The sequence below is a fragment of the Saccopteryx bilineata genome, chromosome 1 (genome assembly GCF_036850765.1).
Source record: "Saccopteryx bilineata isolate mSacBil1 chromosome 1, mSacBil1_pri_phased_curated, whole genome shotgun sequence".
Taxonomy (NCBI): Eukaryota; Metazoa; Chordata; class Mammalia; order Chiroptera; family Emballonuridae; genus Saccopteryx; species Saccopteryx bilineata.
This window is the reverse complement of record NC_089490.1, coordinates 60,798,355-60,821,629: the sequence shown is the minus strand read 5'-3', so window position 1 is coordinate 60,821,629 and position 23,275 is coordinate 60,798,355. Positions and strand designations below refer to the sequence as shown.

Sequence of the window (23,275 nt, the reverse complement as noted above, 5' to 3'; positions counted from 1 at the left end):
CATGGTTTGGAAACATCAACATAGTTAAAATGACTATATTACCCAAAGCAATATACAAATTTAATGCAATCTCCATCAATATCCCAATGTCATTTTTTAAAGAAATACAAAAAAAAATTACCAAGTTTGTATGGAATGAAAAAAAAACCCAAATAGCCAAAGAAATACTGAGGGGAAAAAATGAAGCCAGAGGCATCACACTTTCCGACTTCAAATTATATTATAGAGCCACAATAATCAAAACAGCGTGGTCTTGGCAGAAAAACAGACATACAGACCAATGGCACAGAATCGAGAGCCCAGAAATAACACCACATATTTATGGAAAAATCATCTTAGACAAAGGAGCCAAAAACACACAAGGAAGAAAAGAAAGCCTCTTCAATAAATGATGCTGGGAAAATTGGAAAGCCACATGCAAAAGAATGAAACTTGACCATATTTTGTCCCCCTGAACAAAAATTAATTCAAAATGGATCAAGACCTAAATATAAGATCTGAAACTATAAATTACACAGAAGAAAACATAGGTACAAAGCTCATGGACCTTGGCTCTAGAGAACAATTTATGAATTTGACCCATAAGGCAAGGGAAGTAAAGGCAAAAATAAATGAATGGGACATCAAACTAAAAAGCTTCTGTACATCAAAAGAAACTGAAAACAAAACAAATAGGCAGCCAACTAAATGGGAGATGATTTTTGCAAACAACAGTTCTGATAAGGGATTAATATTTAAAATATATAAAGAATTCACAAAGCTTAGCAACAAACAAGCAAACAATCTAATTTAAAAAATGAGGAGGGGACCTGAACAGACACCTCTCCCAAGAGAACATACAAATGGCCAATAGATATATGGAAAGATGCTTATCTTTACTAGGTATTTGAGAAACGCAAATCAAAACTATAGTACAATGAGATACCGCCTCACACCTGTTAGATTGACTATTATCAACAAGACAGATAATAAGTGTTGGAGAGGCTGTGGAAAACAAGCAATCCTCATTCACTGCTGGTGGGAATGCATATTAGTACAAGCATTATGGAAGAAAGTATGGTAGTTACTGAAAAAATTAAGAATAAAACTACCATATGACCCAACAATCCCACTACTGGGTATCTACCCCCAAAACTTGAAAATATTGGTACATAAAGACACATGTGGCCTTAGCCAGTTGGCTCAGTGGTAGAGTGTTAGCCGGTGTGTAGAATTCCCAGGTTCAATTCTCAGTAAGGGCACACAGGAGAAGCAACCATCTGCTTCTCTAACCCCCTCCCCCCATTTCTTCCTCTCTTCCCCTTCCACAGCTCAAATGGCTAGAGCAAAGTTGGGTCCAGGTGCTGAGAATGGGTCCATTGCCTTGGCCTCAGGCACTAAAATAGCTCTGTTGCCAAGCAATGGAGCTGCAGCTTAGCCCAGCAGAGCATCGCCTGGCAGGGGCTTGCCAGGTGGATCCAGGCAGGGCACCATGTGGAAGTCTGTCTCTGCCTCCCCACCTCCCAATAAAAAAAATTTTTAAAAAGAGAGACATGCACCCCCATATTCATTGCAGCATTATTCACAGGGGCAAGATATGGAAGCAACCAAAGTGTCCCTGGATACAGAGCTGGATAAAGAAGATATGATGCATATATACAATGGAATACTACTCAGCCTCAGCCATACAAACTGATGACATAGTGACATTTATGACAGCATGGATGGACCTTGAGAACATTATACTGAGCGAAATAAGTAAATCAGAAAAAGCTAAGAACTGTATGATTTCACACATAGGTGGAAAATAAAACTGAGAGTCATGGACATAGATAAAAGTGGTTACCAGGGAGAGGGGGATATGGGCTATGGGATGTGGGGGGAGCATGGGGGGAAGGATGTAAAGAGGGACAAATATAAGGTGATGGAAAATAATTTGACTTTGGATGATGGGCACACAATATAATCAAGTTCAAATGCTATAGAAATGTTTACCTGAAACCTATTTACTCTTATTATCAATGTTATCCTGTTAAATTTAATTTTATAAGTAAAATTTTAAAAATAATAGCTGTATTACCTGTGTGTTACTCTCACCTGTTTTTAAGAAGAGATAGGAAGAACATTTCCTTAACATCATCATCTGGCAGCCTGCCATTCTCAATAGTAACCATCCTGAGTATCTGAAGGCAGCAAATTTAGTTGCTGCAATCTTAAAAGAGGATGTTTGGCACTTTACCTAACACATTTTTTTTGTTTTGTTTTGTTGGGGTTTTTTTGTATTTTTCTGAAGTTGGAAATAGGGAGGCAGTCAGACTCCCGCATGCGCCCGACAGGGATCCACCCAGCATGCCCACCAGGGGGCGATGATCCGCCCATCTGGGCCATTGCTCTGTTGCAACCAGAGCCATTCTAGTGCCTGAGGCAGAGGCCATGGAGCCATCCCCAGCGCACGGAGCCAACTTTGCTCCAATGGAGCCTTGGCTGCGGGAGGGGAAAAGAGAGAAAGAGAGGAAGGAGAGGGGGAGGGGTGGAGAAGCAGATGGACGCTTCTCCTGTGTGCCCTGGCTGGGAATCGAACCTGGGACTCCTGCACGCCAGGCCGACATTCTACCACTGAGCAAACCGGCCAGGGCTACCTAACACATTTTGACAGTGATTAACAGTTGTTGTTATCCTAGAGTGTAGTTACTTGCTTTCTAAAAAAAAGGAAGTTAGATATCTGCTCATTAGATTTTCAAACCTCACTTTCACAACAGTCCAAAAAATACATCCTATTTTTTTCTAAGGCAACTTTAACTTCTAACATTATGCATTATATAGCAAAGATATATTTTAAGCATTTCCTCATAATTTATTGCCCAGTTTTCTTGGAGACCTCACCAAGGTATGCATTTCTCTGACTTCTGTTCTTTTACCACAACCTCAAAGAGGTGTTTTTACTTTTTTCAGAAGCAATACAAATGAAGTCCATGATCTTTGTTGCCCCAGTATCTACCAGGCACTCCTCACTAAAACAAGTCTCTATCTCTTCTAAGAAGTTAAAAGTCCTAAACACATCAGGGAGAAAATTTTCAAATCTATTCCATTTCAAATGTTTTAATTAGTCCTTTAAAAAATATTATAAATAAGTAGGGCAAAGAAAAGATTTGTGATTAAAATTAAGCTATCATCTTGCAGTGTTTTACCAAGGCAGTGAGTGATACATTCAACCTACAGAGGTCTTCCAGTCTGATAATGTGAATGTTAGGATACGCATGCCTCAGGAACGCAACCGCAGGGAAGAAAAAAGAGAAAGAGCCAAAGCCAATAGAAACTCCATACCACCTCAAACTCTGAGAGAGACTGGCCTTTCATTTATTTTTTTAGCGAGAAAGAGACAGAGAAGGACAGACAGGAAGGGAGAGAGATGAGAAACATCAATTCGTAGTTGTGGCACCTTAGTTGTTCATTGATTGCTTTCTCATATGTGCCTTGACTGGGGGATGGGAGGCTCCAGCTGAGCCAGTGACCCCTGCTCAAGCCAGTGACCTCTGGGCTCAAGCCAGAGACCTTTGGGCTCAAGCCAGCAACCTTTGGGCTCAAGCCAGTGACCACAGCGTCATATCTATGATCCCACACTCAAGTTGGCAACCCTGCGCTCAAGCTGGTGACCCTACGCTGAAGCCAGTAACCTCGGGTTTTTGAACGTGGGTCCTCAGTATCCCGGGCCAGCGTTCTATCCACTGCGCCACTACCTAGTTAGGCCTGGTCTTTCATTTAAAATATGTGTTTGGAACCTTGCTGTTACTTTTGGTTAGGTCAAATTCCTTAGTCAGAGATTATACTAATTAGTCCCTTTCCATGCTCAAAGTTCTCACATAGGAGATGAGTAACTAGACTTCCAACACCAAAGGCTCACCAGGATCCCTGAAGCTTCAACTGCCTGTGCTTAAATTCTTGGGACCCGAAGATTCTAATTTGCCTAAGTTGGGCACTTGAGTGAAGTTACACTTACTCTAGCCTGCTAATTTAACTCTTACAAAATTCTTGGACACCGCCTCAGATCAGGCTGACTGTTCAACAAGCTGTCTTCCCCCTGTCTACACATACTGCAACTATACTGTTCACAAAAATTAGGGCATATTTTATCACTTCATATTCATTTTTGAAATATCCTCTAATTTTTGTGAGCAGTACATTACTATATGTCCTCTTTATATTAGTTCTGTGGTTTCTGGTTACACTGTCCAGAAAACCATCTTTAACATATATGGAGTCAAAGGACATTGAAAATGAGAATACTTTTACAAGATCGCTCTCTTTTAACAATCCCTTCTAACCCTGAGGTTAAATACTTTGATGTGATAAGGACTCCCGTATTTATTTCTCTAGCCCAGACCTCTTCTGTGTTCCAGACCAATGAACTCAACTGCCTATTCTCCATGCCCGCCAGTCTGAGGCATTAAAACTTTACATTAACCTACCCCAAATTAAATTGTTGATATCCCCTTCTCTCAAAGCTGCTTTTCTTCCTGTCTAAAAAGAAAAAAGAAAAAAACCCTCTACCCACTCTTCTGTATAAAGAAAAATGGATATGATTCTTGACACCTCCCTGCCCCTCACCTACTATAGTGGACCTCATTACTCATGGATTCTGTACGTGCAGATCTGCCTATTTGCTAATTGTGTTTCTAATCCCAAAATCAATCCTTGCAGCACTCTCAAAGTCACTGGCAGATATGCAGAGAGCTGCCAAAACTTTGAGTTGCCTGATGCTGACGTTTCCAGCAGAGGTCAAAAAAGGCAATACTGACTTATTTCAGCTCTCTTCCTGTAAACAAGCACAGACTATTTAGTGCCAAGTTTTACAGTTTTGTGCTTTTTGGGGGTGATTTTGCTGTTTTAAAAAGACGAAGAGTAGTGCTAAAAAGTGCTGTGCAGTGTTCCTTAGTGCAGGAAGGCTGTAACATACCTTCTAGAGAAAACACATTAGATAAGCTTTGTTCAGGCATGAATTCTAGTGTTGTTGGCTGTGAGTTCAATGCTAATGAATCAATAATATATATTAAATAAAGTGTATTTAAAAAGAAACACACATAAAACAAGGTTATATTGATCAGCCGATGAAAATGTGACCAGAGGCTCACTGGAACCTAACCCTGTATTTCCCCTAGGAACAAGAGACCGGATTCACTAAGTCAGTGCCCGTGGTGCCTTCAGGGAATATAACTAGGCCCTGGCCTGCTGACTCAGTGGATAAAGTGTCGGCCCAGCATGAGGACATCCCAGGTTTGATCCTAGATCAGGGCTCACATGAAAAGTGACCGTCTGTTTCTCCTTCCCTCCCCCCCTTCACTCCCTCTCACAGCTAGTGGTTGAGTGGGAGCTGAGGATAACTGGGCTGATTCAAGCATCAGTCCCAGATGAGGGTTGCCAGGTGAATCCTGGCTGGGGTGCATGTGGGAGTCTGTCTCCCCTCCTCTCACTTAAAAAAGAGAGAGAGAGAGAGAGAAAGAGAGAATATAATTATTGCAAATAATAAGAATTAAGTGTGTGACCAAATCCATCACCTATGTTCTATAGGCTCTACTTGCAGAACATAAATCCATTAATTTCTCTTCATTATCACTGGCCTCAAACACTTTTTTTTTGTATTTTTCTGAAGTTGGAAACAGGGAGGCAGTCAGACAGACTCCCGCGTGCGCCTGACTGGGATCCACCCGGCACGCCCACCAGGGGGCGATGCTCTGCCCATCTGGGGCATCGCTCTGTTGCAACCAGAGCCATTCTAGCGCCTGAGGCAGAGGCCATGGAGCCATCCCCAGCGCCTGGGCCACCTTTGCTCCAAAGGAGCCTTGGCTGTGGGAGGGGAAGAGAGAGACAGAGAGGAAGGAGAGGGGAAGGGGTGGAGAAGCAGATGGGCGCTTCTCCTGTGTGCCCTGGCCGGGAATCGAACCCGGGACTCCTGCACACCAGGCCGACACTCTACCACTGAGCCAACCAGCCAGGGCTCTAACACACTTCTTAACTTCCAACTCCTGCACCCTTCTGATCCAATTTCTCTTAGAGTAAAATGTACCACCATGTTAGTTAGTCCCTGATTTAAACCATTTAATGATTTCCTAATGCACTTGAGATAAAATCCAAAATCCTTCACAGGCCCACAGGATTGCTCTTGTCACCGCTCCCCTCTCCCAGCAGTCCGGACACACTAATCAGGGATTCCAAACACACTGTTCTCTTTGTCTTCTCTCTACTCTCTTCTTGCCTATCTTCTACTCAATCTTCAGGTCTAGCTTTAAATGTAACATCCTGCCCTGGCCGGTTGGCTCAGCGGTAGAGCGTCGGCCTAGCGTGCGGAGGACCCGGGTTCGATTCCCGGCCAGGGCACACAGGAGAAGCGCCCATTTGCTTCTCCACCCCTCCGCCGCGCTTTCCTCTCTGTCTCTCTCTTCCCCTCCCGCAGCCAAGGCTCCATTGGAGCAAAGATGGCCCGGGCGCTGGGGATGGCTCTGTGGCCTCTACCTCAGGCGCTAGAGTGGCTCTGGTCGCAACATGGCGACCCCCAGGATGGGCAGAGCATCGCCCCCTGGTGGGCAGAGCGTCGCCCCTGGTGGGCGTGCCGGGTGGATCCCGGTCGGGCACATGCGGGAGTCTGTCTGACTGTCTCTCCCCGTTTCCAGCTTCAGAAAAATGAAAAAATAAATAAATAAATAAATAAATAAATAAATAAATAAATAAATGTAACACCCTCAGAGAGAAAGCCTCCCAATCCAAATAGAGGCCCTCTATAATATTTATAGCATCCTCTACTTATACTTAACACCACCAAATTATTTATTTGCTTAAATATCTGATTCTCTACCAGATTATAAATTCCATGGGGAGAGAAGTATGCCTTTTTTAGTTTTCAACTATACTTCTTACATCCGGAACAATGTTGAGCACATAACTGGGGCATGATAACTGAATGAAACTGACCATCCCATTACATCTTTTTAACAATATTTTGAAACAGACAAAGCACGACTTTATGCTTAAAATGTCTAGAGGGACTGGAATACATTATTTTGATGTGACAATGATATATATTTCCCTGTAAGTGCACCTTAATTATAAGCAAGGCACTATGACTTTCAAGAGATTTCAAGAGTCTCTGCCATCTCCAAATGAGTATAAAATGACGTGTACTTACTTTAACAACTAGCCAAGACTAAATATATTACTGAGCAAAGGGCATTACTACAGAAACCACACTACATATATAAGCAGCTAAATGTCTATGAAGAGGTTAAGCTTTGCCTAGTTCAGAAAAAATTAAAGTTCTGCAATAATATTTGTATCAACTCTATGAAGTTATACTTTATCACAGGGTAAAAAGCAAAGAAGGAAAGAAGTATTTAACAGGTTTTTCCATTTAAATAGTATTCTAGTTATATCCCTTTTTCTGTCAATCTCTAAAAATTTGAAATCAAAATTTAGTAATATATTATCTAATTTTTACATTAACTTTATTTTCCTGAGAATATGGGGAAAAGGCATTATTTTAATCATCAAAAAATAACTTTTTCTTATTTTTTCTTCTCTGAAAAGGTTTTTCAAGTTTGAAACCTTTTGTTATTTCTAATATAATTCTTTCGCATTGTTCCACAATATCCTAAAATTGTCATCCTTTCTCTCAGTAATAAAAGTATTGCTTCTATATAAAAACAAAGGAAAAAAGTCTAATCTCATGTCTTTAAGTTTATAGAAAAGAATTAGTTAACATTGTGTGGTAAAGAATTAGTTTAACATTGTGTGGTAAAGAATTTCCAAACAAATATAAATTCAAAAATGTGAATTCAATTTTGGTTAACTTTGTGTAAAACAAATCAACTCAAAAAATTTTTTGAGTACAAACATTTTCTGATATTTAGAAGTTTCTAAATCACAACAAATAAAGCACTGACATCCAACATGTGTTTTTGACAAACTATTTAATATCCTACTTGCATTTGATCCACTTACTTTTTTAATTTCCAATTTTAATATGTATACAAAGAAATGGCAGCATGAAGAACATCTGGAAAATATTTTACTCTGGTGCAAATTTCACATCATGAAACAGAAAAGACACATGTAAATTACGTAAATTTCTAGGCTCTTTAATTTGCTGCAACTCATAACTGTTCAGTTCAGTTAGTGGCCCAATAATAGTCTGGCCATGTATTTCATTCATGTTTTCCCCATACCAAACTGCTTCAGCTGAATTATTATAAGCCAATTGTCTGCTCAAGATCTAGAATCAACTTTCAACACTGTTACTTGGGTACCTTTCCCAAACTGGTATCTGTGTTTTAGTTTCATTAAGTCAGTTGTCTGATCCCATATTGCAATCAGAAGCAATCAGTGTTCCTTCATTTCATTTTGTAGCTATCAACCTGTGACCTCATAACTTTCCTTCATCCTTTACTTTTATCACTCCAAGAAATTAACATTTGCAGAGATGCCCTCTTTGTAAACTTTGTTCCAAAAAATAAAATTTTTGTTATGAATAGTAGGTATTCAGTTTCTACCAATGTGTTTTAAATAAGTGCATAATAATTTGGCAACATATTCTCCATAAAAATCATATTCACTTTATAATCCAGTCATTTCAAATGCATTTCACTTTTCTCATGTTTTATACATCTTTTCCAGTGCTTTTTCCAAGTTAGAAATTCCTTGTTTTAAATTACTCTTCTTCACAGCCAAATTCTTATTAGCTATATAATGTGAAGTGTCAACCATCAAAACTCTATCATAATTCTTTAATCTTTCTTGATTGTCCCTGGCCTTTGTATACTCTGCAGGTAAATGTTCAGAAAAGAATCTCTTCTGTGCGCCACTACATGATGCCGGTGCCAGAAACAGCACCTAATTATTGATGATGATGTTGATGGGAGTACAGTAACTGGCCACGCATTATTTCAACACCATCATCTGACAGGGAATTGTAGAAATTTTTGTGCTTCTATCTTGATATAATTTCAAAAAATGTTCCACAAAAGAAACTATAACTGACCATACTCATAATGTTGACTAGCTGAAGAATACTATACACAAGCAATGCAAAGCTGGAAAAACATCAAAATAGAACAAAAAAAATCTATGCAAGTGGGTTGGCAGAAGACTAGCCCAACTACTGAGTTTCACCCAAGGCCTCATTGCTTGTGTTGCACATTGGGTTTTAAAAAGTCTTTACAGGGCCCTGGCCGGTTGGCTCAGCGGTAGAGCGTCGGCCTAGCGTGTGGAGGACCCGGGTTCGATTCCCGGCCAGGGCACACAGGAGAAGCGCCCATTTGCTTCTCCACCCCTCCGCCGCGCCTTCCTCTCTGTCTCTCTTTTCCCCTCCCGCAGCCAAGGCTCCATTGGAGCAAAGATGGCCCGGGCGCTGGGGATGGCTCTGTGGCCTCTGCCCCAGGTGCTAAAGTGGCTCTGGTCGCAACATGGCGACGCCCAGGATGGGCAGAGCATCGCCCCCTGGTGGGCAGAGCGTCGCCCCTGGTGGGCGTGCCGGGTGGATCCCGGTCGGGCGCATGCGGGAGTCTGTCTGACTGTCTCTCCCTGTTTCCAGCTTCAGAAAAATGCAAAAAAAAATAAAAAAATAAAAAAAATAAATAAATAAAAAGTCTTTACAGTTACAAATGGAACCATGATTTTATCTTACACTTTAAAATAGCTGATTTCATGCTTTACAGCACTCTTTCAATCCTGAATCACAATGTGTTCCAATATCCCTCTTCTTACAACAGCCCTCTATTTATCATAAAAGAAGTAAAAACTTAAGACCTTATTAATTTATTCATTTTTAGGTTGTTACATGGAAACTGTTCTGAAGTTTTAAACACAGAGACTTTTGCCTTAGGAACACTTCCTTTTAAAGGCACAATAAGGCCTCTCATTTAGCTGACATTATCCAAAATGGAGAATCCCTTCATGAAAGCCAAAGATCAATAAAAATGGATCTTGTTAAGTAAGAAACTGAAAGGTCTGAGATTTTACCTTATTTGCACCCTAAAAAATTAAGCTGCTACAGTATTTTTCCCTATAAAATAAAATTTAAACTCAAATGTATTAAAACTTTCCACCTCTGGCCTCAAGTTATTGTTCTGTTCTTTTCTCCCTCCCCAAGCCATGTTTTCAGTAATTTTTCCCACACAATTATTTGTAATCATGTGTCTGTTTACTGCCTGTCTCTTCCACTAAACCTAAGTTCCAAGAAAGCAGGAACCATATCTCTTTCATTCATACCTACACATTTAGCACCTATTATAACATTGTCACATAGAAATCACTTAATAAATATTTACTGAATAAAATTTAAATGTAATTATTTTCTACCTAAACTCCCAACACAGGCTATTCCTCATTGGTTACCCACTCTCAACAATTCACATTTTGAAACCTGTATGAAGTCTCACCTGCTCACATGACCCAGATGGGTGCCCCCATCATAAATCTTTCCTAAGTCATTTACTACAGAATTGTACTGAATTCTCACAACCCTATTTTTTTTCTAATTAAAAAATGAAGAAACTAAAGCTTAGAGAGGTAAGAAATGTGTGTAAAGTTATAATCCCAGTGAGGCTAGGATGAAAATTAGGTCTGTTGCACTCCAAAGCCCCTATTCTTAACTCTTTTACACTGTACCATTAGCTAAAATGACCCTTGTATGCTGTTACTGATTCAAAGCCCAGTGCTACCACATATAACAGTGTAATATTGAGGACCTCAGATGCTCTACAGGTAAAATAGGGGTCACTGTAGTATTTAGCCAAAGATATTAAGATTAAATGAGATAATTAATGAAAGGCACATAGCGTAGTGCCTAGCGCTTACCACAGAAAACACTCAAGAGATGTTAACCATTATTATCATTATATTCCTCTAAATAAGAGGTCAGCAAATTTTTTCTGAAAAGGCCAAATGGCAAATAGTTTAGGCTTCATGAGTCATGCAGTCTCTGTTGCAACAAAAACAGGTGACAAGCTGGATTTGGCCACAGGCCACTCACTGTTTGCCAACCCCTGCTTTAGAGCAGCGTTCTTCAATTTCTTGGCAGTACTCATACTTGAAGCTGGATAATTCTTTGTTGTGGAGGACTGCCCCGTGCATTATAGATAGGATGTTTAGCAGCATCCTTGGTCTCTACCCACCCGATGCCGGTAGCAATCCCCAAGTTTAGACAACAAAATATCTCCCAGGGAGCAAAATCGCCCCAACTTGAGAAACACTGCTCTAGAGCAATCAAACATATAAAAATGTAGCTATTTTTTCCTAACATTGAAAATACCATAAGTGAAAAAATAATTTAACACACTAAAGAATAATTATACTCACTTAGCTAAAATTCCCATACTTAGCAATAACTTTATAACTTCTGTGATACACACGGCTGTGGTTGAAAAGTAGAGTTCTTTGTCTGATGTCCTTGTATATCTTAAAGCTATGGTATAAGTTGCAGCCACCAGGGTCATCACTGTTAAGCAGTATAACTTGAATAATAAACTGACATTTTCTGGAAAATATGTACAACAAAGGTATTATTTAGTATATAATATTAATGTGTATAAAAGTCAATCAACATTACACCTCAAAATGCTTTCCAATTCCAAGTACAAAATCACTTTTTAAACCCATATTTAAAAACTTATTTCAAAACAATACTCTCCAATTACATGAACATAAACATACATACACAAAACACAGCTGACTTTGAATATCTACAGTCAGGCATTGATTTTATTCCTGGGAATGCCTCAATTACAAGATTGACTCTTGTTTGGGACGTTATAAATTACAGATTTTATATATCTTTATAATTCAAACTTTTAAAAGTAAAGCATGAAAAGCAAAATGAAAACAATTACAGCAATATATATTCTAAATTTAAAGACAGCAGAAAGAAAACAAAAGGAATAATTGAGTGATTAAAGTAAAGCTTAATATAAAACCTTGTCATTATAAAAAAAAAAAGCATGTAGCCTCTCGTTCCATAGCATTATACTAAAAAATACATATTTCACAATGTTTTTTTAAAAAAAGAGTATTAAATATAAAGTCCTACAAAACTTGAAATGTGGGCTGTGTACAACTTATAAACATACAATTTAAGAAGTGCTTGCAAATATTATATATGTGAGCAGCAGCTGCCACTCAGGCCCCAGGCCCCAGGGTGGGTCCAACACCTTCAGTAAACTCCCAGGCCTCTCTCATACTTCCATCTTCCCAGCCCTGCTCTGATACTGCCATCACCCAAGACTCAAACTACTACTACTTTCTTTACAAACCTCCCAACTCTAGTCCCTAACCTTTCAAATCTTCAGGCTCAGTTACACAGGATCAGCAGAATTTTTCTGTAAAATGCAAATAGTAAATATTTTAGACTTTTCAGCCTATATGGTAAAATCAAGAATATCATCTAGGTACTTAAGTAACAAAAGAGAAAACCAATTTTTTGACAAATTCAAAATATAATAATAATTGAGAACAATGTTTTGTAATATAGGTCTGCTATTGAGAACAATAGAATTATTTTGAGGGGTAACATTTTGCTTCATTAGTCCTCAAGAGTTAGGGCTGCATCAAATCAATTGCAAGCGTTCATTTGTCAAAACCATTCTTAGTTCATGGCCATACAAAACCATGTGACTGGCTGGATCTGGCCAGTGGGCTATACTTTGACAACCAGGTTAAGAATCAAAGGGATACAGGGTGACTCTGGGCTACTACTGTAACTACAATATGCACTACACTTTTGTTCACTGCTTTGGGAGCAAACCACAATTCAAAGATGGCTTTCATAGGGAAATAAGACAGAAGTTTCAAACAACTTGTCTTTAGGTATGCAAGGCAGGAACTTAAAAGGTTACAGCCTCTTCAGGCCCTGGCCGGTTGGCTCAGTGGTAGAGAGTCGGCCTGGCGTGCGGGGGACCCGGGTTCGATTCCCGGCCAGGGCACATAGGAGAAGCGCCCATTTGCTTCTCCACCCCCACCCCCTCCTTCCTCTCTGTCTCTCTCTTCCCCTCCCGCAGCCAAGGCTCCATTGGAGCAGAAATGGCCCGGGCACTGGGGATGGCTCCTTGGCCTCTGCCCCAGGCGCTAGAGTGGCTCTGGTCGCAGCAGAGCGACGGCCCGGAGGGGCAGAGCATCGCCCCCTGGTGGGCGTGCCGGGTGGATCCCGGTCGGGCGCATGCGGGAGTCTGTCTGACTGTCTCTCCCCGTTTCCAGCTTCAGAAAAATACAAAAAAAAAAAAAAAAAGGTTACAGCTTCTTCAATATATTTCCCTGTGGGTAATTAAAGAATATTTGTAAACTGTAGATAGGTTTTAAAATTATATCAGGTATTAACTAAAACGTAATGTGGTAGAACAGAAGAAATGAATTTATATTTGCCTAAACTTTCTTCCCAAAAGATCTGAGGAGCCAAAAAGCAATGTTTACATGACAGGAAGTGCAGATCACTACAATACTTCCTTTGTTCTAAAACTTTCCTACACAAGGAAAAAGTATGTAGCTTCAAAAATAAACAGCAATAAACTTTAATTACTCAATAAAGGAGAAAGCACTTCATCTTCCAGATAAGAGGTGAGCAAACTACATCTCATCTCTCACTTTTATACAATCTGCAAGTTCAGAATAGCTTTATATTTCTAAATAGTTGGAAATAAAACTTCATATAACCTTTTGTGACACATAAAACTTATATGAAATTCAAATTTCAGTGTCCATAAGTAAAGCATTATTGGAACACAACCAGGCTCATTTGTTTCCAAATTGTTTATGGCTACTTTTATGCCCTGCAGTGGCAGAGTTAACTAATAAGGACATCCAGTCCCTTTACAGGAAAAAAACTGCCAACCCATGTCCCAGATGATCAACACTTTGCTAAGAGAGGTTAAGACTGCCAAACTGAAAACTATCCGAAAACCAACACAGTGAATGTTTAAACACTAAATCAAGTATTTAGAGCCTACAAATATATTCTGACCTATAATTATCATTGTCATCAACTTTGGAAATATACCTATTTGCACAGTGATTATATAAAATATATATATATTATATTCTTGAAACAACTACTGATCTAGATGGAAGAGCAAAGAAATTCAGATATTTGTAAAACATATAGGGCTTTGGTACATAATACCATTTAAAAAGCAAACAAAAATATTTAATGCTTTTGAGCACAAAATGCTGCTTAAAATTTCAGTTTAACATGACATCAAAATAGTTCTTCACTCCATCCACAAATTCTCTAGTATGAAATCTCAATTATCGGCAATGTCAATTTTTTCAAGGTAAAACCAAAAGTTCATGTCATGTACCCACTGTAAATTTTGCTAGGTATTCATATCGTGTCCAAGACCAGTAACCATAAACCTAGCCCACAATTCAAATGCACTGTTGAGCTGGCACACTGACACATTAGCACATCTGCACTGTCTTCTGTTTCTCACAAAGTTTCCATTAGCTCCCATACATTATCTGTTTCTGTGTAGAATATATTCCCCAAAAGAGACTTACAGTTTGAAGTTATTTTTTTGTTATATTTTACTACATTTTAGAGCAAACATTATTTGTTATACTTGAGAACTTGGAAATTCAGGAAGTTCCAGATCAATCCTTTGTGACTATCAGGAAGCTATGGCAACTGCAATTTTGTTAGGATTATACATTTCTAGAGGGCATATAAGATTTATAACATGACCAAGGCACAACAAATATGTATCAGCAATAGCCTAAACCGATTGTTACAATACATACTTCAGATAATGACTTGGACTCCTTTGAAGTTTCGCTCATCTTTAATCTTACTGCTCCCATTCTGTTAGTTATCAAAACAATTGGATCCTCCTCCCCCATTACTTCCTGTGTTGCTAAAAAGAAAAACTTCTTAAGGTTGGACTTCTTGAAGTGGGAAAACGCATAGGAGAAGCAGTATGAAATTACAGGCAATGCCCCTGGGCAGAACTTAAACAATAAATGCGCACTCCCCAACCAGGAAACAAATTTGGCCATTTGTTCAACATTTACTCAGAGGGAAGGGTGAAGAAATGGGTGTCACCCCACCTCTCCTAGCTACTACTCTACTATCTAGAAATTCAGCTCTAGTCCTAACTTACCCTACTCAGCAAAACAAAAGCGCTGCGGAATTCATCACCTTCAGGAAAGTGTCATTAGTAATCAAACAGTATTAGTCTAATGTGCCATTCCCGAGGAGAGGTGGATCTCACCTTCCACCCAAAGTATCAGTGTTCCTTCAAACCACTTACTACACTATCCTTGGAAGGAACTCTGTTAATACTGCTTTCTCCATCTCGCTACATTTTCAGTGCCGCTATAAAGCACCAATGATGTCTTTAACAGGCTGTTACAGGGACAGCCACTGCACAAGCTCTGCGCCAGGGGCATGCCCTTCAGTCTCCGAGCATCTCAGGGGCAGGAGGCACATCTAAGACCGTGGCGTGGTGACCCGGGCCGGGACGGGGACGGGGGACGGGCCCGCCGCCCGCTAGGTGTTGCGCGAGCAGCCAGAACCTGTGCCCGGCCCATCTCCGGGTCCGCCGGACCCTGGGCCTATCTGAATTTGGTTCCCACCCACCACCAGCTCTCTGAGGCCAACGTCGTCTCGAGCCTCCGAACTGCGGCGCGCGGAGTCCGCCGCGAGGAAGCAGCCCCGGTGGGAGGCTAGTGTCCGCGCTGCCCTGACAAACGGCGGGGCGGACTCAGCCGGGAGCCGCTCAACACAAACTCCTGATGCCGGGCGCCTCAGCCTAGCCCCGGACACACGGGCGCCCAGGCTGCTGGGCCGCCACAGGCGACAAGTGCTGACGCTCTTCTGCCACCGCCCCCCGCGGCTTCCCCGTCCCGGCCCTGGGCCTCACCTCTCACGGCTGCCATCTTTCCCGGACAGCCCCTCGCGGAACTGACGCGCACCCTCTCCGCGCCGGCTGTACACAACACCAGCACCGCCTCCTATGGGCATAGAGACGAAAACGCTCGGCCTAGAGCGCCTTGCCGGCCGGCCAGCCACCAGTTTTCCAGCCAGGCAGGCACAAACATTAGGCTCAAAAATCCTCGCAGCTCCCGCAAATGGGACGAGGAGGATGGAGGACAGGTCTCCACGGCGGAGTCCTTGCTGACAAGTGCGTAAAACTCGATTGAATGGCGTTGTACTGTAAACTACAACTCCCGGCTGGCTAAGGAAGCCGAGTCAAGGGAGGGGAGCGTTGCCTTCTGGAAATTGTAGTCCCCATCAACGTGATTTGACAGCAAATAAGGATTTGGGGTTAGACTTCGTGACTCATGCCTTTCAAAGCTATTGTAGAAATTCCCGCAACTCAAAGTAACATAAACTACTTTCGGCAACGTTGTAACTTCCAGCTCGCTCGTTCATTTCTGTTGTTACCTTTTATAATATTTAAATGTAATTTATATTACATACTATTCAGACGTCTTGTGCCTATGTCCTTATCATTATTAGCATTATTATTGATTATATGTACCTAGCCAGACATTCTGACTACATGATCGTCGCACAACAAAAGGGCTTCAAAAATATTAGACGTGACCCTGGCCGGTTGGCTCAATGGTAGAGCGTCGGCCTGGCATGCAGGAGTCCTGGGTTTGATTCCCGGCCAGGACACACAGGAGAAGCGCCCATCTGCTTTTCCACCCCTCCCCCTGTCCTTCCTTTCTGTCCCCCCCCCCCCCCCCGCAGCCAAGTTGACCCGGGTGCTGAGGATGGCTCTGGTCGCAACAGAGCAACGCCCCAGATGGGCAGAGCATCGCCCCCTGGTGGGCATGCTGGGTGGATCCCGGTGGGGCGCATGCAGGAGTCTGTCTGCCTCCCCGTTTCCAACTTCAGAAAAATACAAATATATATATTAGACGTGTCAACAGCTATTTCCTTCAACCTCTATAATCTCCACTTTCAATGGAGGATATTAATCAGCATTAGCAATGTTAGAAATAATTTACTGGCAAAATGAATGGCTTTCAAGATATGTGGGTAGATTAAAAATACTATAAATGTACCTCATCCCTCAAAGGAACAGGGGATACAATATTCTGAGATGCCCAGCAGGCTACACCTTCTGTAGAATAGTGTTTCCTCAAAATGAATTTAAGAGGTTTGAGTGGTTAATGTTATATACTATTATCTTATCATTAGATATACATACAGAGATATTTAGTCTGTTAACGTTATTGGAAAAAACTTGCATGTCATATTAGCATCACTTTAATATTAGGAGAGGCTTGTAGGAGACCACAGTTTAATTAACTATAATTATTCTCATTTTGATGCTCCAAGAACCCCAATATGGCCCTTGTAACTTACTCCTTTCTTGAAGCTTGCACAAGATTTTTGAAGCTTTTTTTTTTTTCCTAGCAACAAGCAGTTCCAAGGCTAATCTTGATCTTTCTGTATCCTAGGTGCTGGAATCCATTACACTTCAAGGAACTATGTGCAGGAGTAGGATACAAATAATTTAACAACCTGTTCTCTGCCAAATAACCATTTTAAGTATAAAAAAAGATATGCTGAAAGATAGTTTATTATTTCATTCATTTAATATTTGAATAAGAAAAATAAAAGAGGTACACAAAACTAGATTATGTTATAAGAGTCTTAAAATATTAATAAGAAAATAGCCCTGGCAGGTTTGCTCAGCAGTAGAGCATTAGCCCAGCATGTGGAAGTCCCAGGTTCAACTCCTGATCAGGGCACACAGGAGAAGCAACCATCTGCTTCTCTACCCTTTCCCATTCCCCCTTTTTCTCTTTCATTCACTTTCTCTCTTCTCCCACAGCCATGGCTTGAGGTTCAAGCAAGTTGGCCGTGGGTGCTGAGGATGGCTCCATGGCCTCACCTTAGGCACTGAAATAGCTCCAGTGCTGAGCAATGGAGCAGTGGCCCCAGATGGGCAGAGCACCGCTGGGTAGGGGGCTTGTCAGATGGATCCCAGGCCAGGGATCATGTGAGAGTCCCTCTCTCTGCCTCCCCACCTTTCACTTATAAATAAATAAATAAATAAATAAATAAATAAATAAATAAATAATAAACCATGACCAAAAAAATCAATAAAACTGTTATTTAAGATATTTTTATATTGCTTCTTGATCTGCCTCCTTACCTGCAATTTTTTCCACCTATGGATGGAATGAACATCACTACGGGTGAATCAGAAATGCCACAAAAATAGCCTGACAGTATTTTATCCACCACTCTAATTGTGATCAGTGTGTGTGTGTGTAATACTGTTCTCCACCAAAAGGAACCATATAGTCAGTGGTGGGATTAGCTGGTTCACACTGGTTCAGCAGACCCGATAACTAATTCTGATTCAATTTACATACCATTCTGCTGAACCCTACTTTTCTTATAAATGTTCACTACCCACAAAGACTTTCTACTCCACTGAAATGTACCTTGATTAAATTTTGGTGCCTCTTAACCTGATGAGCCCAAGACCATTGGGGACAAAACCTATAGTCAGACAGAGTGAGGATTTTTGACCCATTCCAATGAAGAAACTGCACCAGAGGAACTGTGTGGGGTGTTTCAAGAAACAAAGGAATAGAATTATAGAATTTGGAGGAAGAACAGATTTAAGTAAAATATATAGGGAGGAGGGTTTTGATAGGTTTAAAGCAGGGCTGTGTGTAATGAGGTCAACGTCATATTTGGACTACAAAATAGTCTTGGGATCCTGTTTCTTGGGAACTACAAAGTTACCACAGATGTGGACTATTGTATGCAGGAGCCCACTAAATGAAGGTCTGGCACCTAGGTTGGAAATTGAAGCTGTTTCTTTGTGTCAAAGTGATTTAAATCCTCCAGTTAAAGTAGGGGGTTTTATTCTTAATGATATAATTTCAACAATAAGTTTCCAAATAGTGCACGATTGTAGAGAACCATGATTGGTCAGTGAGTTAAAAAGCAGACACTCAAAAGAGAGGACTGTAATTAACTTGATAGCATATCCTTGGGAGAAATATTAATTCCTATCAACTTTATATCTGGCTCTTCTGTTTATTATCCTAACCAAATGAATAGCCAAGTAGATATTTACATTCTTCATTTGAACTAATTTTTCCTTTTCCAATATGAATTATCCTGAGCCTTGAAGGAGAAAACATTGGCTTAATGTGTTTCTTTTACGTATGCCTAGCTTTCTATACAACACTGGTTAGTGCAAGAAGCATCAATCATAAACATTGAATCACAGGGTAATTTGTCTGATAACAAGAGAAGCTTACAGTGCCTCCAGCAGCTATTTCTATTGCCATTTGAGAGCCTTATGTATTTGAGAGCCTTATGTATAATTCCTGATTGTCACTATCATGTTGCAGCATTTACCTTAATACCTTGCTCACTTCTGTTTCCTCTCAGGCATGAGACTTACCATAGTCTCAATGAATTCTTTAAAAGGAAACTCAGTAACACCTCCTCCCAAGACCAAACTGGAATCACAACTAAATTATAAAAGGAAATCCAGTACTATATCCATTGGTAATAAAGTAAAAGTATGAACTTAAACAAAGAGGCTGTGCAGTAAGCAAATACCAAAAGGCTTAGGGAGGTTACAAGTTAAATTCAAATATGGTAGCTATACAATAGGATAAAAGTGCTAAGCTTTAAAGTATAGTAAACCATTAAGCATTAAGAACATGGAGACAAATGCAGATACCGCAATGTAATTGTCCCCATGACAGTTTAAACATATGACTTTCATTCTATTACGAAAAACATACAAAACCAATTTGTTAGGTTATTGTATTTTTAGAACAATACTTTCCTGGGGTATAATATTACTAAAGACAAACCAGAAGAATTGTTGCATTTTATAATAAAATAAAAATATATACAAGGAGATGATGTAAATTTTAGTGTCCAGATTAGGAGAGTTAAACATGAGTAATAATCATCAACCTCTAAACATTCTTTATTTGAGCATAACTCTCCCTTGTCTTGGCTTCCTTTTTTAAAAGTTACCATATCTCATTTTTCTTTTCCTGCCAAGCAGTCACTGACAAGTAGTCTGTACTTATTTCTACCATTTTCTGCTTTACTTGCTGCAAGCCAACTCTATTAAAACAGAGCTCAGCAGTTGCCTACTCCATTGACCTTTCCTCATTCCTCATCCTCCTTTATTTACTGAAAGCCATAATGTGCCAAGCATTATTCTAGGCAGTGAGAGCTAGTAAATAGAAAGTGAGAAAATAAGGACAGGAGTACAGTAGAATGAGGCAATGGCGAGTTTTTTTTCTCTTGGTTAACTTTGACAAAGCCCTTACCATCTAATGGCTTTACACATGTTAACTCATTTAATCCTCTTGACAACCAGTTGGGAATTACTATTATCCCAGTTTTTATGATGAAGAAACTGCAGCAAAAAGATATTAAGTAACACAGCTAGTAAGTAGTAGACCTAGACTTTCCTTCCAGGACCACAGAGATTCCATTATGTCTTTCCCACTCTTTCACTGCTTCTCCTTCCAGGACCACAGAGATTCCTTTACGTCTTTCCCATTCTTCCACTGCTTCTCCTTCCAGGACCACAGAGATTCCTTTACGTCTTTCCCACTCTTTCACTGCTTCTCTGTCTTGTTTCTTCCTCCTCATTCCATCCCTATTCCCTGGGTATTGACCTCCCAAATCATTTCTCTTTTTTTACTTTATTGATTTTATGGGGAGAGGAAGGGAGAAAGAGAGAGAGAGAGGAAGGAATATCAAGCTGTTCCTGTCTGTGCCCTGACCAGGAATCAAATCAGCAACCTAACCTCTGTGCTTTGGAACGATGCTCTAACCAACTGAACTACCCCGCCAGGACAAAAATAATTTTTTCCAGCTTAAATTGTCAAATTTAAGGGTTGAAAATATTTTGGTTAACCCTTAAACTCAAATATTCTAGTTTAAACACTTTATCTATTTTGATCAACCAGTTCCTTTTCTAAATTATCCTTGATCTCCTAGGGCAGAAACCCTAATGTCATACTTTGATTTTTCCCCCTTTCCTTTCCTAATATGTTATATTTCATTCATTAGGACTCATATTTGGTCCTTGAAGCTGTCCATTACCACACGCCCTGGTTCTTGCAGCAGTCTCAACTCCAGCACCACTCGACCAAAGTCCATCTTCTGTTCAAGAGTTTGCAGCGTTTTTCTAATGTCCTGTTACAGGAATGCAAATATTTTTCTGCCTGGTTTTCAAAATCCCACAAAAGCTATACCAACTCTATTTATCCAACTTTATTTCCCATCACTTCCTAAAAAATAATCTCCCTTTTCCCTCTGTTTCCTCTCTCTTCCTTTCCAGTAAGAACTTTGCTAAACTCCTTATAGTTCCCATCTTGACTATTAAAATCATCACTCAACCAATAAATACCCTGCTTCCAGTTTGTCCTTTCTTTTATTTCTTTTTCTTTTCATTCAATTGTCCAACAAGATACTCTACAAACATCAGAGATATAAAAATGAGTAAAACACTGTTCAAATCTCAAGAAATTCAATCTAACAGGGAAAACACAGATGAACACATATATACCTATTCAATCTAAGAGTTATAAGAGTATAAACATTGGATATATCTCCTAGAACAAGGGAAACAAAAAAAAAATTGGACTACATCAAACTAAAAAGTTTTTAAACAGCAAAGGAAACCATCAGCAAAATGAAAGACAACACATTGAATGGGAGAAAATATTCACAAATGATAGATTTGATAAAAGGTTAAGACTCAAAATATATAAAGAACTTATATAACCTAACATAAAAAAATCTAATTTAAAAAATAGGCAGAGGACTAAATAGACATTTCTCCCAAGAGGACATACAGATGAACAACCAATACAGGAAAAGATGTTCAACATCACTAATCATCAGGGAAATATAAATTAAAATCACAATGCAATGTCACCCCTCACCTGTCAGAATGACTCTCATCAATAAACAAACAAAAACAAGTGCTGGCAAGGATAGGGAGGAAAGGGAACCCTTGTGCTCAGTTGGTAGGATCATAAATTAGTGCTGCCACTATGGAAAGCAGCTTAGTGATCTTTCAAAAAATTCAAAGTAAAGCTGCCATACAATCCATCAATTTCTCTTCTTGGTATTTATCCAAAGATAACAAAAATACTAATTCAAAAAATATATGGACCCTTATGTTCATTGCAGCATTACTAGTAATAGCCATGACATGGAAATATGGACCTGACCAAGAAGTGGCTCAGTGGATAGAGTGTTGGCCTAGGACGCTGAGGACCCAGGTTCAAAACCCTGAGGTCACCAGATTGAGCGCAGGCTCCGGCTTGAGCGCGGGGACACAGCTGGAGAGTGGGATCATGATTGCTGGCTTGACCCCAAGGTCACTGGCTTGAGCAAGGGGTCACTGGCTCAGCTGGAGCCCTCTGGTTATTGCACATATGAGAAAGCAATCAATGAACAACAAAAGTGCCACAAAAAAGAGTTGTTGCCTCTTAACTCTCTCCCCTCTCCCCTCCTCTATGCCTGTCCCTGTCTGTCCCTCTCTTCCTTGCAAAAAAAAAAAAAAAAAAAGGAAATATGGAAGCAACTTAGATATCCATCAATAAATGGATGGATAAAGAAAATATAAGGGCGACACACACACACATATAATGGAATATTGTTCAGCAATACAAAACAGTGAAATCCTGACAACATGGATGGACCTAGAGGTTCTTATGCTTAGTGACATATGTCAGACAAAGACAAGATCTCATATGTGGAACCTAAAAGAAATTAAGTAATTAAGTAATTAAACAAAACAGAAACAGATCCATAGGTATAGAGAACAAGTCGATGATTGCCAAAGGGGAGGAGGATAAAGGGAATTAAAACATTAAATAAAAGGCCCTGGCCAGTTGGCTCAGCAGTAGAGCATCGGCCTGGCGTGTGGAAGTCCCGGGTTCGATTCCCGGCCAGGGCACACAGGAGAGGCGCCCATCTGCTTCTCCACCCCTCCGCCTCTCCTTCCTCTCTGTCTCTCTCTTCCCCTCCTGCAGCAGAGGCTCCATTGGAGCAAAAGATGGCCCGGGCGCTGGGGATGGCTCCTTCGCCTCTGCCCCAGGCGCTAGAATGGCTCTGGTCGCACAGAGCGACGCCCTGGATGGGCAGAGCATCGCCCCCTGGTGGGTGTGCCGGGTGGATCCTGGTCGGGCACAAGCGGGAGTCTGACTGCCTCCTGGTTTCCAGCTTCAGAAAAAATACCAAACCCCCCCCCAAAACATTAAATAAATAAACAAATAGTATAGATAAAATCCAGTG

General features: G+C 40.4%; 1 protein-coding gene across 3 annotated transcripts in view; it reads right to left on the bottom strand.

The window, feature by feature from the left end:
- Nucleotides 1–16,092, bottom strand: part of SLC35A1 (solute carrier family 35 member A1) — a 48,048-nt gene extending 31,956 nt beyond the window's left edge. The window contains exons 1-2 of one of the 3 annotated variants that reach the window (XM_066254235.1): nt 15,870–16,024; nt 11,323–11,500 (exon numbers count right to left, since the gene is read on the bottom strand). In XM_066254235.1, coding sequence (XP_066110332.1) covers nt 11,323–11,500; nt 15,870–15,885 — 194 coding nt within the window. In that variant the 5' untranslated portion in view covers nt 15,886–16,024. Of the gene's footprint in view, nt 1–11,322; nt 11,501–14,748; nt 14,862–15,869 lie in introns of those variants that run through there. The other 2 variants (XM_066254236.1, XM_066254237.1) reach the window with 2 other exon arrangements.
- Between the last annotated feature and the right edge of the window lie 7,183 nt (nt 16,093–23,275).